The sequence below is a fragment of the Hydractinia symbiolongicarpus genome, chromosome 13 (genome assembly GCF_029227915.1).
Source record: "Hydractinia symbiolongicarpus strain clone_291-10 chromosome 13, HSymV2.1, whole genome shotgun sequence".
NCBI lineage: Eukaryota > Metazoa > Cnidaria > Hydrozoa > Anthoathecata > Hydractiniidae > Hydractinia > Hydractinia symbiolongicarpus.
The window spans coordinates 8367074-8380703 of record NC_079887.1 but is presented as its reverse complement, the minus strand read 5'-3'; the positions used below and the strand labels follow the sequence as shown (position 1 = coordinate 8380703).

General features: G+C 35.6%; 2 protein-coding genes across 2 annotated transcripts; both read left to right on the top strand.

The window, feature by feature from the left end:
* Nucleotides 1–1102: 1102 nt before the first annotated feature.
* LOC130623914 (uncharacterized) lies at nucleotides 1103–4196 on the top strand. The gene is made up of 3 exons (XM_057439459.1): nucleotides 1103–1632; nucleotides 2224–2385; nucleotides 3065–4196. The coding sequence occupies exons 1-3, from the start codon at nucleotides 1501–1503 to the stop codon at nucleotides 3212–3214; spliced, it is 444 nt and encodes a 147-aa protein (XP_057295442.1). The 5' UTR covers nucleotides 1103–1500; the 3' UTR covers nucleotides 3215–4196.
* Nucleotides 4197–6670: 2474 nt separating this feature from the next.
* On the top strand, nucleotides 6671–9623 carry LOC130623913 (uncharacterized). Its single transcript, XM_057439458.1, has 4 exons — nucleotides 6671–6903; nucleotides 7288–7631; nucleotides 7923–8066; nucleotides 8346–9623. The coding sequence occupies exons 1-4, from the start codon at nucleotides 6873–6875 to the stop codon at nucleotides 8508–8510; spliced, it is 684 nt and encodes a 227-aa protein (XP_057295441.1). The 5' UTR covers nucleotides 6671–6872; the 3' UTR covers nucleotides 8511–9623.
* Nucleotides 9624–13630: the final 4007 nt, after the last annotated feature.

Genomic DNA, 13630 nt, shown 5'->3' with positions numbered 1-13630 from the left:
GTATAAGAGTAAAACCAAGACGTGTATTTTAACTTCAAACAATTTAAGCACAACGATTAAAAAATTTATTTTAATGAAGCAAAAGTATAATAAATATCGAGCCGAGGATGTTCACTGTGATATTGCAGCATTTTGGCAGTTTTTTAAATTCAGATGAAGAAGTTATTTGTAGAATCTAGTGGTAATAATGAAATTAAAATCGAAATGAAACAAAGGGAGATTAGAAGCAGAGTATTGAGAGGAAAGAAAGAGCTCTTTGGTGCACTTAAATTTTATCAGGTTGTAGGACAAGGTACCTCGAATATAGTTTTATAGCTTCTATATGTAATGAATTACTATCTTGTTTTAAATGGATGAGAATATGTTAGTGCAACTACTTTAGCAATTGCAGGACAGACATATTCTGCCACAAACCTTAGAATTTGGAAGATGACGATGGTGCCAATGATTTTAGAATGCACAAATTTAAATTTTCCAGAGAGCCATTTCATGTTAATTTTTGCAGCTTTCTTTAAACAAAGACCCATCTTTACCACTGCCATCTGCCACCCTTTGCGCTGTCTTTTCGTGAATGTGATAGCAGTTGTCAAAACAAGCGTACCAAAAGCACTGCGGAAATTGCATCAGAATTAAAATCTTTCTCTATGGTCTGCTTTATACGGGTCATTGTGATCACCTTATATCTTTTTGATTTAGCGAAACAGCCCATAGCTGCATCTTGTGCTCTTTTTCACCTTTTAAAGCAACTTTCCACGTTCTTCAAGAATTTTGTTTAGTTTTGATAAGATAGCATTATCTTACGCATCTGTCCACGCTGGTTTAAAATGTGATAAACCAGCAGCTCTTATGAATCCCGTAATGCATCGCTTTAACTGTGAGTCTCCCCTAAATTAACTTAGGTAAGTCGAAAATATATGTATCATTGCTTAAAAGACTAAAAACGTATAAAGACATAATTTCCATAATAACCAATTTTTAGAAACTCAAATCGGATTATAATAAAATAAAAACTAACAAAGTCACGTGCTTATTTACAAATGAGACAATGCATCTTTGATTATAACTTATTAATTATGCTGTTTTTGTTTTCTACATAATGCATGTCTTAATTTTAACAAATAAACATCAAAATGGCATTTTGTAAGTTCTCAAGATGTTATGATAGAAACTTTTAAAACATGTAAATATTTGTTGCTTACTACTTGTGGTAAAGTACGGTTGCATTGCTACACAGATATCGTTTTAATGGAGAATACGTGGTGTTTTTATAATAATCCGGAGGCCCGTTCAATCTATGAATTAGATGAGGAGACAGGAAGAGACATATGCGTGTGAATACCAGTTACTGTAAAATTTTGATATAAATATTCACAATAAGATTATATTTTTTTTTACAATTTTTTTTTAAACAAAGTAATAAAAACATACAACATTACAGTTATATATTTGAATGATATCCAATAACATAGAATTAATATTGGGAAGAAATACAATTCCAGAATGATAGATGATCAATACGATATTAAGTTTAAAAACGCTTACCAGACAAGAGAAGAAGCAAAGATCATGCAAGAAACAATGGTGGATGAACAACAACAAGGTACTTCGTATCAATACGATGATATGTCCAAGGTATGTTTATGTAGGTCTAAGTTTTGGTGCTGACAAAATTACCAGCTTTTAATAACCACAATTTGAAAAGATTGAAAAGATCGTCAAAGGCTATTATTTTGCCAGGGCTTTTTATGATACAACACCGTCTCGAAATAAAAATACTAACCATATGAATAACAACTTTTAAATGTTTACCTGTTTACCTTTTACCTTTTTAATTTTGCCGAGGTGTATTCATTGATTTATTGCATTTAATGAGTACAAAACTTAGTTAATCATGACTGATTACATTCTCGACCCCAGAGCTCTTTTCGAGGTTTTAATCGCAAAGGGTTCTTGGGACAAGAATGGATTGATTTCAATCAAAAAGTAAAACAGAAAGAGCATTTAATTTAAGTTGAAATTTCACGAATTGTTAACGTACCAGGAAACTAATCTTTAATGCATACGCCGTGTGCTTAGCTAGCGTTTTAGGATGCATATATCAACGGTCCAACGAGCATGGTAGCTAGCTAAGATCTAGCCAAATGTGTTAAACCTGAAAAATATTATTTCGATTTCGGCATTCTTATATTAACTATGATACTATATTTTCTATAAATATTATAGTTTGACAATTCTTCCGCTGCATTGATTGACGTTGTGCATCATTCCGAAAGTGATGAGGATGGTGACGAAGAGGAGAAAGTGTCATCACATATGATGTTGGCTTGGTTTGCTTGCCTAATGTGTTGTCCACTTGGAATATTAGCTGTACTAAAATCAATTCAGGTATAAATTGCTTGTTTTAAATAAGGTCAGATACACGAGTTTAAATTGTACTAAATCACTTTGAAATTGTCCACTTGTCCACTTTTTTTTTCTTCTTTACAACCTTTGTGAACCGAATTTCTTTTGAAGGCTACTTTCAATAAAGGTGTTTCAGTTGCAGCTTTCAGCGTCTCGGCTGCGCGTGAGAATTTTTTTTTAATGTGATGGCCATTGAACTCGAGCTCCAACGTTTAAACGCTGGGAGCTGCGGATATAAACGCTTCAATGGAAAGAAGCCTTTAGGTCGTTTACACCTAGTTTACACGAAACCCAAAGTAAGTTTAAACCGGTTTACCTTGAAAAATGTTGAAATGAGTATGCATCACTACCGGAAAAGTGAAATTTAAATTTTAAACTGGGGCGAGGTTTGGAAACTCTGTTGTAAAATGCCGTTTTTTGATCATTGACCATGCATCTTGGTTACAAAAGAGTCAATCTCTTTACAAACCATCTAGGAAAGTCCATCCGAAGTGAAGCATGTAAAAATGTAAACATGCTATGTGGAACTTAACTTCCCTGAATTTTTCAATTCGTCTCATGTAAACATAACCATAGAAAAGAAGCACGTATCCTATCTATTCAGAGCGCAACAACAAAAACAACGATTGATATACTTAAATAAAATCTCTTTTTTCATCAGGTAAAGATATCAATAAAAAGAAAAGATCATGAAGGTGCTGAAGACTCTGCAGAAGCCACAAGATTTTTCGTCACTCTAGCAATAATATGCGGAGTAATCATTCTTTGCGTGTTGTCAGCAATTTTTCTTGGTACGGCGGCAGATGTGTGACTCGGTAGATATTTGATCATGGCATCATTATAAGATGGCGGATTGTATTGTTCGCTAAGAAGAACAAGCCAGTTTTCAATTAGCATGTTATAAATATTACGCAACTGTAAACAAAAATATTAGTGAATTGAACAGTTGGCTCGAAGTAGTATGTTGGCACGAAGTGGTATGTTCATATGAAATAAAATGTATATTTTTGTAACTAAATTTATATGAAATTTATATAAAGAATAAATGTAATAATATCGTATCTCGAAAACTCTACGAGAAAGAAATCATAGAAAGTGTAAAAAGGTTATTTTGTCAGAAGGAATTGCTAGCTCTAATGTTAGGGATTTTTGAAAGCGAAGACCATGGGAATACAAAGAAAGTGCAATTAAAAATAATTTGCGCACCGCGTGTCTTCACAATATCAGTCAAAATATAACATAAGGAAGACAAGAACCATTCCCAGCAAACTAAAGTTTTGTGATCTTCGCATATTCATTGTGAGACAAGTTTTTAGGTTCCAAATATCGTGGGTAAAAATCAAATTACAGAAAGATTAATGAGGTAATATATAATTTTAGTTACAAAATTATGATGTATTCTCAACTTCTTCCCAGCGCGTGTTGTCCCTCTTTTATATCGGCAGCTCTGAAAGAAGTTGATGTACTGTAATAACTTCCATTTCAACTTCGTCCCCAGGACTTTTTAGGTGTTTCACATCAGGACCCTGGGAATGATATTGCATCCTTTTAAAAAACATCATAGAATACAAAAAATCGTAGTTTAAACTGTCACAGAAGTATTTCGCCAATTTATTTTTTCTAATTCAATTTACTCAACCTAAAATAACCTTATTTATTTTTTGAACTTCTTTCAGGACAATAATAACACGGTATTTAGTAGTGTGGTCGTCTTAGTCGTCTTCGTTATCAGACTTGTTCAGGTTCGTAAATACGTAAATATATAAATGTAAAAATACAAGTACGAAGCATATCTCACATAATTCTCCTATGCCCAGTGGCTTCTCTACTAAGATTCAGTGTTAAACAATATCGAACTTGACATATCCTCCTGGTTAGCAATATGCCTCCCCGGCTTCTCTACTAAGCTGCAACGTTGACTCAGCTGACAGTTCGCATTATTTTGATTGTAATATCACTTTTTTCATTACCCTTTCTCAGAATTGTTACAATTTTTTACGTCTATAAAAATATATGTACATAAAGTAAAAGAAACAAGAGGCAATTAGAAGATATTCGCCTTTTTACAACTACTAATTTAAGTGCAAATTTTACTTAGAGATTTCTTCGGTACCTCGTACCCAAATAAAGTTGGTTTCATTTACCTATTTTTTGAAAAGAAACCATATAGAAACAGTATATTTCTAAGCTTAGAATAAGACCATTATTACCTTTTTATTTTAAAGGGGTGGGTGCGCGGGCTTTCACTTTAACTTGTTACAGCTTTAATGGTTTATCGACATGTCAAAAGGGTGAGAGTTGTTGTAAGCTTTACGAATATAAGACGAGAACTGGTGTGCCCTCGTGTAACGGTGCACAAATATTACGTAACGAAAACAAACACAAGAATCTAGAAAAAATAGTTTTTTATTTTAATTGGAATTTTTTACCCTTCTGCGGTTCAAATATTAACATGCTAACCAGTCAATAATGTACTTATCTGGTCAAGACAAGAATGAATATCTTAAAACCACCCTTATTATCTAAATTGTGGTTTTGTTGTTTTTTAATTTTTGTTGCTACTTCCCACTTTAACCACCACTTTAACCTTAGTGACGTCATTATATTACGTCACGTTCCAGTGCCGTAACCACAATTTAAATATTGAGGGGAGCCTATATACAAAAATTACATATATGAATTTCGCTTTTTATAGTGGCTACCCGAGGCGGCGCCATGATGGGCGCCGAAGGGAAAGTTTTTGAATTTTACATCTTCAGATTGGCGGAAAATGCACGGCCAGACGTCAACGATGTCATGGTTCAATGTTAAAAATCATGATAAATGTTTCGATATTTTTGTATTTTAGAAAAGCTGCATTGGCATCAAAATTTTCAGAAGCCAAAAGATAGAAAGAGATTATATTAACATTACACGACTACACAGGCCCGGCGGAACAATTTTGAAAGTGGAAGGGCTAAATTAGCTATAGTATGGGCTATAGTATGTGACAACTACCAGTCCTCCTTTGTAAATTTTCTGAATACTCGCTTTCTGTTGTCGTCCAATGGAACGTTGGCAATTTTGACCTTTGTCAGTCCTATCTTTGTGGAAATTGAGAATCGAGATAGAGTTGAAACGAGCTGGAAATATTGTTGATCTCATACAGAGCATATGTATGTTTTGATCAATTAATAATTGATTAAAACACATAATAACCTTATGAAAAAAACATCACTTCTTGGCAAAAAGTAGGGGGGGGGGGGCTCCGCCGGACCTGCTACAATGATATAAAAAAACACTAGAAATTTTAAGGGTGCTGGTACTTTTTAGAAAAGTTATATTGTATTTGGACTTTTTAAAATGTGCTGCCAGTCCCCTTAAAACATTCAGTGATTTTTATAATAATGATCTATGGAAAGGATTCGAATCTTTCTGAACGACTTACTCTCTTTCTTCCTTCCTTTCTTTCTCTCCTTCTCACAATGTCACGTGCTTGTTGACAACTCATTTTTTTCCTTTTTCATAGGCATGCGCAATGGAAGTCGTTATTAATCATTTATTTTCTTGCCATGGAAAAGTAAAGCACGTGCTTTGCATGTGAAACAAACCACCAATGCTTCTTTCAGAACTGGTCACATGCTCAATGCATTCCATGAAGCTTTTACACTACCTCTGTTTTCGTGTGTTCAGAACTGGATTGAAGAGACTAGCGCAAATTTCGACTTTGACAAAAATAAACATGCTTTCAGGGTAATTTTATTTTGTGACAATCGGTGAACTTTGAACACTACCCCCTGTTAACAGCTCTAAATCGAAGAGGATGTGCACGAAGTTGTGGAGTGACATCATAGGAAATGACCTTTTCGCCAAGAAGTGCATTGTAGTGCGTAATGACAGTTGCTCATTGTTTTGGATAAATAAACGCCAAGTTTTTTTGACGCTGAACGCCAAGTTTTTTTTACGTTTAAAGTGGGCAGTCCCCTTTGCATAATATCGTACTTGCTCTAGCAGGTTGTTTATTGCATTGTTTAACCATACCATGATTTCTTCCCGCAGTTTTATGACATTCAATTAATGACCACACATTTAAACAGTAAAGTAAAAAATGGGTTTATGAGATTAAAAAGGATTTTATCTACATAATGAACTGCAAAATAAATGGGATAAATTTTTTACTAATTAACACTGTTGGTGATGAATATATTTCAAAGCGATGCTAAATACCTCAAACCCTTGACATATTCGTGTTATTGTTTTTATAAAAAGCAGTAAAAGATTTTTTTAATATTTCCGTTGCATAATGTTGTTGAATTTACTTCAGATATTTATGTTTTGAGAAAAGGCGATGAGATAAAAAAACTTGGGTTTATTTTCTTGCTTTTTAGTCAAGTAATTTTGAAGTTTATCGAGAAATAAACTTTTGCGCGGGAAACTTATCGTCAATTAGTTCACTTCTATGTTCTGTTGATTGACAGCTATCAATCAAAATGGAAGACGGATTTGTCAATTATTCTAACGGTAAGACTGTTTATACTTGATTATTGTACAGTTAGCAATTTGTTCAAATGGGAGTAAAGCTGAAACAAAACCTCTATATATTGAAAAAAAAGAACTTCACCTGATCTTTCTTGAGATCGATTCACGATACTAATAGTTCAATGTTTTGATTAAAAAAAATTGTCAGTAGAAAAGAATTTGTTTTATAATAAATGTCTTGATCTCAAATTTTCAAGATATATGCGTTTGATAGTGTACAACTAGCCTGTGAGAGTGAAAATTTTAGTCTAGACTCTCCAACGCGTCTGTAATTTCACAATTCTTTTGACATTGGTTAAACTCTATGAACTCGTGAAAAGCCTTCAAGATTGCTATTGCATAACACAACTGCTAACTTCAATCTAGATCAAACTCCTTCAAATAACTTTACAACAAATGGTTACGAGCAACCTACATCAGGCAGAAATTCTTACGTTAACTCAAGATCAGTAATAACTCCAACTTCGTACTTACACCTCCAAACAAATACTGCACAGACACCACAAGAAATTCATAAGGATTTGGTACTAAGTTACACAAAAGCCTTAAATTATTCTCTCACACCACGAGGTAGCGATGCAGAGCTCAACTACATCAATCCACACAATGTTGAGTTGCTGAGGTACAACAGACTTAGTCAAAGTTATAAACATATCAATAATGTCGATCAAATACCATCAAATGGAGGGTATTATTACAACTCTAACGTGGTAAGTTGATACTGCAGTTAGAGGGTTGTCCTTGAACGTTGCCCACAGTAACTGGACGAAGTTTGGTCTGTTCTACGCTTTTAATGTGTTGTGATGGAACGACGTTCGAACGGCATATCCTATGCTTAAAATAGCCCTGACTACGAGGTTGCATTATCTTTTATATATTACAAAATCTAATTATTTCACATCGCATAATAACTCCTTAGAATTTATATTAAATTTCCTTAAAAATATTGAAGAATTTAGAATGTAAGGTAACATGTAAAACGTTCCTTTTGTCCGAAATAGGGTGAGAATGGCCAAACCACTTTAATTTCGTCACCAGACTCCAACAATAAGAAGCATGTACCATCAACCTACTGGATGTTGGCGTGTGTGTCTTTTCTTTGTTGTTTTCCTGTTGGTTCTATTGCATTGTACAAATCATATCAGGTAGCTATTGTTGTTATTGCTTTTCGTGTTATTTGTGTTTTGTTGCTTTGTTGTTGCTGTTTTTTAGGTTATTGTCTAAGTATTTATTGTTTATTGTTTGTTGTTGTTGATGCTGTTGTTGTTGTTGTTTTTTGTTTCTTGATTCGATTGGGACACAACTGGTTATAGTGCTACTGATAACAGAATTATAGCCCCAAATAATATATCACTAAGTACATTTTCATTAAAAAAAAATTAAATTATAAAACTCTGATATATACTTTTATACATTTTTTACAGACTGGAAAAGCCATACAAAATAAAGACAATGTTTATGCTGAAAATTCATCTGTAGTTACAAGATTCTTCTGTGTACTTGCTATTTTATTTGGAATGCTTTTCATATCAGTGGGATCTGCACTTCGCCTGCATGCTATGTACGATGAAAGAGGAAACTTCTTGTAGTGTATAGTGGTAATATCTTGGTTAACCACAAAAAAGCCTGCACGTTATGTAAAATGACAGTCACAACTAGTTTCTTTTGGTTACTTTCCAGTTGTTATTACTGGTTTATACTAGTTGTCATTCGTTGCTACTTGTTGCTACTGGTTGTTACTGGTTGTTACTAGTTGTCACTGATTGCTACTGGTTGTTACTGGTTGTTACTGGTTGTTACTGGTTGTGACTGGTTGTTACTGATTGCTACAGATTGCTACTATGTGCTACTGGTTGTTATTCGTTGTTATTCGTTGCTACTGGTTGTTACTAGTTGTTACTGGTTGTTTTAATCAAATCTCATCTCTTATGATTGGTAAATAAAGACAATCTGTCAATGGTGTGCTTCAAAGATTAAAAGATGTTTACATGTCTAGCATTTGGCTGTTTTATTGAATGGGAGTGGCGGAAAAGCAACAAACATGGATTGGAAATCAATCGTGACATCATTTGAAACATTTATATATTTTTATATATTATTTATATGAATTGTTTTACCCAAGCAAACACACTTGTAAATATTTATATATTTCTAAAATTGTTTCAATATGCTTCAAATAAATCAGTCTTTTGCTATTAATCCGCATATCCAATCTAATGATTTTCAGAAGACATACCAGGTAGCTGATACTTTTGCGTTGCTGCTATCCTCACTATCAACAAATTAAAACAAAAAAAATTCAAAATTCAAAAGAACTTTACATTTCCTTTGTATGTTCAAGTCATTGTTCTTTAGAACGTTGTGATTAACCGGTGAAGGATTCGTTGTGACAAAGCAAAGTTAAATGCACTATGAAAAAATTTTGGATGCTTCAAAAAGTTCTTAATTTTATTCTCTATAACTGGGTATACCCGGATAAAATAACTTGTAAATAGGCTTGTTTTCTAGTTCATAACTCTTTTTGTTTGCATTTTATTTCTAAGGGAGCACGGAAACTTGATTTTTTTATTACTATTTTACGTTTGGAAAATATAATTAGAACAAGAAAGAGAATATGGGATTATAATTCACAACATAAAATAGATTGTAGCTAGATTTTAGAGCAGGTTAAGATTACGAGAAAAAAGATCTAGTAGAAGTACAAGTGTCTTAGAGTTCTATTAGATTATGTCCAGTATTTTATACATTTAAATAGTAAGATGAAAAATATCACTGTTGGAAACTCAGCTAAGAGATTAGAGTAGGTGGCATCTGGAACAGATCTGTGCACAATGGTGAATACCGACTTATCCCCCGCGACTGCTCATCGACTCTACCTTGAGCATCTGCGCGCGCTTATGAACATCGTGCATATATATATCGATGTTCACAGCCCTGCTTTTACACTAGTCCTTGACGTTTCTCATTGTAAGGGATTGTCATTGTAAGGAGTTATACCGAGGAATGTAAGTGCAAGTAGGTTCCTATGCGTGGGGATAGCTACCTTAACGACTCTGATAATGATGGCGAATTTCAACCTTTTCAGGTAATAGTAGTTAAGAGTTTGCACTACCTTAACACCCTGCCTATGTGGACAGCAGAAAACATGAGCAAAGGTAACCTTACATCTCTGTCTAGTATGCTTCATCAGTACACACGATATGTGGAACGATTTATCTCTGTGACTTGCGTGCGCAGTGCTTCTCTACCCTACATGTTGATTCTCTACATTTTCTATCGTTATAGACATATAATAAATGTTATGTCAGAACTCCCACACTTCTTTGATGTTGTGAATCCCCCCGCAAAAGCTATGAGCTCTAAAGAGGAACCAGTCGACATGCGACAAGTGTTAAAGTCGGCCATACAAAAAGTTAAGGCGTATCTCTTGCCAAAGAAGTGTACAGAGGGATTCGTGGACAAAGCACCAGACGAAGCGATAGACAAGACTTACAATGCTTCCATGCAGAAAGAGAATGGTGAGGATGGTGAGAAACAGCTCTCTCTGCGTATATGGTCGGAATGCATGCAAATATTGGGGACAATTTAGTTCCACTCGACAGTGAGGAGGCCCTGAAGCAAGACATACAAGATGACCCTGTCATCAAGGATAGTATGGCAGGTCTAGGGGTTCTTGTGTACTGCACATTTGTTCGCCTGTCAAGAAGAAGGAAGATGTCCAATGTGTATATGAAGAAGAAGATGAGCTGGTACAATCCAACCTCTGAAATATACACATATTTGCGTCGTTGTGAGAGAGGATAGCTTCCCAATTCCAGTTGAAGCGTTTTTAAATCGGTTTTGTACGCCTTTTTTACTCTCTTGAGAACATTATTGTTTGATTCTCCAAATTCTCCTTGCGTTTTTTGCACAGAACCACTTCTCCCACGTTGCATCAACTTCTATCCTGATTGTTTTTTTTCGAATTTCGAAGCTTCGCACAGTGCGTCTGTTGTTTTTATACATGTTGCCCCTCAACGAGGGAAAAAACCTTTTAGCATACCCAGGATCCGAACCTGGCAGCACTTTCAACTTGCGACGAGGAGATGAGTTTTGAAGTTGGATAAAGAGTGGATTTTATGAGGCCAAAGCATGTGACCGCGAAGATAAATGAGGATCGCGTTGTTGCTGGTAAGAGACTTGTAGAATAAAACAGTAAGGACAAGGAAATCTTACGTAAGGAACAAGGCGAAAGTACTTGAGTAGATTTTATGACCGGGAGATTTACGTAATACTTTGCTGCTCTATACGAAATCTCCATCTAATGTAATGAAGACCTCGTACTAATTTTAACCTTGCTTAAAGGTGGTATACCATGCTGCACCCATTGCAGCTCACTCTAAAATCGTGTAACTTCTCGGATGTTTAAGTCTCACATACAAGCAGGCATGTTTTAATTTTTTGAGCTTGTGTTAAATATTATTATTCTCGCTCGTATAAATAACATTAACTCTTTCCTATTTTGGGGGTACAACATAAACAACATTTTTAATTCGCTAGAACTATTAGAAAGCGTAGCGCCGTTGAGAAGAAAATAGTCCTGGGGACGAGGTTGGGTGTACCTCTGTGTAAGTATTCATACATTTTGGTCACGATGCTTCCCAGAGAAAGCTAGCTATAGCATTGCTCCACGAGTTTTATTATGAATAGGGTCCCTTCGCCGGCTAGAAATAACGATAATTTCTCAATCCATTTGATGAGGTCATCCCTTGGGTCTATCAAGAATTTCTATTTGTCTTTTCAGAGAAAGGCTTGCTCGAGGTAAGTGGTGTTCTACCTAATAATTGGACAGAGGATGATGATATTATTGAAGTGCTGATTGCGCTTATCACGAGGAGATCCAGAACACGTTGCGTTTTACCACACGATGTTGGTCCTGAGAAGTTGGCTGTATGTGGATTTATCACTGCTTCACTGGATTTTAAGCTATTTTTTATTTAGTTGCAGGTCTACTGTTCCAGGGTGTGGAGTCTACCCTTCACCATATTAATCTGTGTATCGCTCAGAGGGTCATAGCATCGGACATTTCCCGTACCATCAGCTTTTTTTGGTGATGTGTAAGGTTATTCCATCACTAAGGCGTTGCACAGGCCTTCCGCTACCATGAAGGTTAGCGTCAGGAGATGATCTACAGTGCTCAAAAAGACAATAGTTTTGGTTAATATAATTCCTGATTGTAACCTTACTATCGTGATTTCTGAAAAGATTGGCGATTTGCTCAAAATGGTCCTAAGGCAGCATTGCGTGCGTGTACATTTCATTCGGCTCGTCTTTAACAGTTATCGAGATTGCCTCTGTCTTGGGATTCTAAAACACCTCGTTTACACCTGCGTAGGCGTTGCGTTTGTAGGAAATACGAAGAAGAAAATGAAACCTTTCAGGTTCCTGCCCAGGGTATCGATTTGAAGATTATAGGAATTATTTTCTTTCTTTATCGTAATCACCTTAATGCATAGAGTACTTTCTCATATGCCACCGCCAAGCGGCATTAGAACAGGATACCGTAGCACTCGCAATGCCCGCGTGGTTTACTTAATCAAATTCCAATGAAATATCGGTTATTTTGTATGTTACATTACCAGCTTTTCTAGCTGTGGACTCAAAAGGGGCCGTGCCAACATCCTTAATAACATCTCCATATGAGGCAAAGTGAAGAACAAGCTGTAGTCTGTCGTGTAGCCCTGGTTGATAGAACGGTAGATCTGTCGTGGGTTCAGACATTTTTTCTAGAGGGATGCAGAAGTTGTTTGACTATCGACTTTTCTTAATCAGATTTTACCTGTAATGCCCTGATTGTACCATCCTTTGGATTTATTCCCTCGAGAATCAGGTTATTCTTACGTTTGAATTTAGGCGTCAAGAGATCCCTATATACGGCGAACACATTGTAGTTGTTTATTCTGCACGTGGTTAAAGTTTAAGGTTATACGGAAGTTCTGCACGATACTCTTCCCAATGCTGCTCACTATGGTACACTTTGTTATAGCACAAGTCAGCTCCAGATCGAACAAGAGCCTAACACTTCCAGGGAAGATGACGTCGTTCTGTCCCATGTTGCGCATGTCTTCGTATAGGCCCCCGTTCTGATTGATCGCACTCAGTATGTAAATCACCTTGACACGCTATTGTTTACCCTTTATCGTCATTATCGTCTTGATCTCTTGATATGGATCAAGCTTCTTGCCGAATACATTGGTCATATTTATTAGATTGAATAAGCCAGAAATAAATGCCGATTAATCCAGCGTATGAACCTACACCTAAGGAAAATAATCCGGACGACAATATACTGAGAATATACCAACTCGAAAAATGAAATAATTATGCTCTAATTTGACAAAAAGTATCGAAGAAAAAAGGCGACATAAGTAAACAAAACAGCGCTGAATGATGCTATAAGAACAATAAACAGCAAGCGCAACGCATCGTGAACAACATTGATAAGAAGGAGCGTGCAAAGCTAGTGGCAAAGGGCGACAAGAAACTGAAGATGAAGTTTAAAAAGATCTTCAATCTGTGCAGTTTGCAAGTATTACCTAGATAAGGCACCTGAGTATAGACCTTAGTCTTTATAAAATTATGGGTTTGGGTTGAAGCCAAACCAATGCCAGGAGGGCGGCATACCACCTCTTCTATCACAGCGTCGATCAGTAAGTCTCCATCAAGAAGC

Bases quoted from the DNA above. Each gene is read 5' to 3' on its own strand.
- LOC130623914 (XM_057439459.1), top strand. From the start codon at position 1,501: ATGATAGATGATCAATACGATATTAAGTTTAAAAACGCTTACCAGACA. The intron at 1,633-2,223 runs GTATGTTTATGT...TAAATATTATAG, and splicing joins AATACGATGATATGTCCAAG to TTTGACAATTCTTCCGCTGC. The intron at 2,386-3,064 runs GTATAAATTGCT...TTTTTTCATCAG, and splicing joins CTGTACTAAAATCAATTCAG to GTAAAGATATCAATAAAAAG.
- LOC130623913 (XM_057439458.1), top strand. From the start codon at position 6,873: ATGGAAGACGGATTTGTCAATTATTCTAACG. The intron at 6,904-7,287 runs GTAAGACTGTTT...ACTTCAATCTAG, and splicing joins ATTTGTCAATTATTCTAACG to ATCAAACTCCTTCAAATAAC. The intron at 8,067-8,345 runs GTAGCTATTGTT...CATTTTTTACAG, and splicing joins CATTGTACAAATCATATCAG to ACTGGAAAAGCCATACAAAA.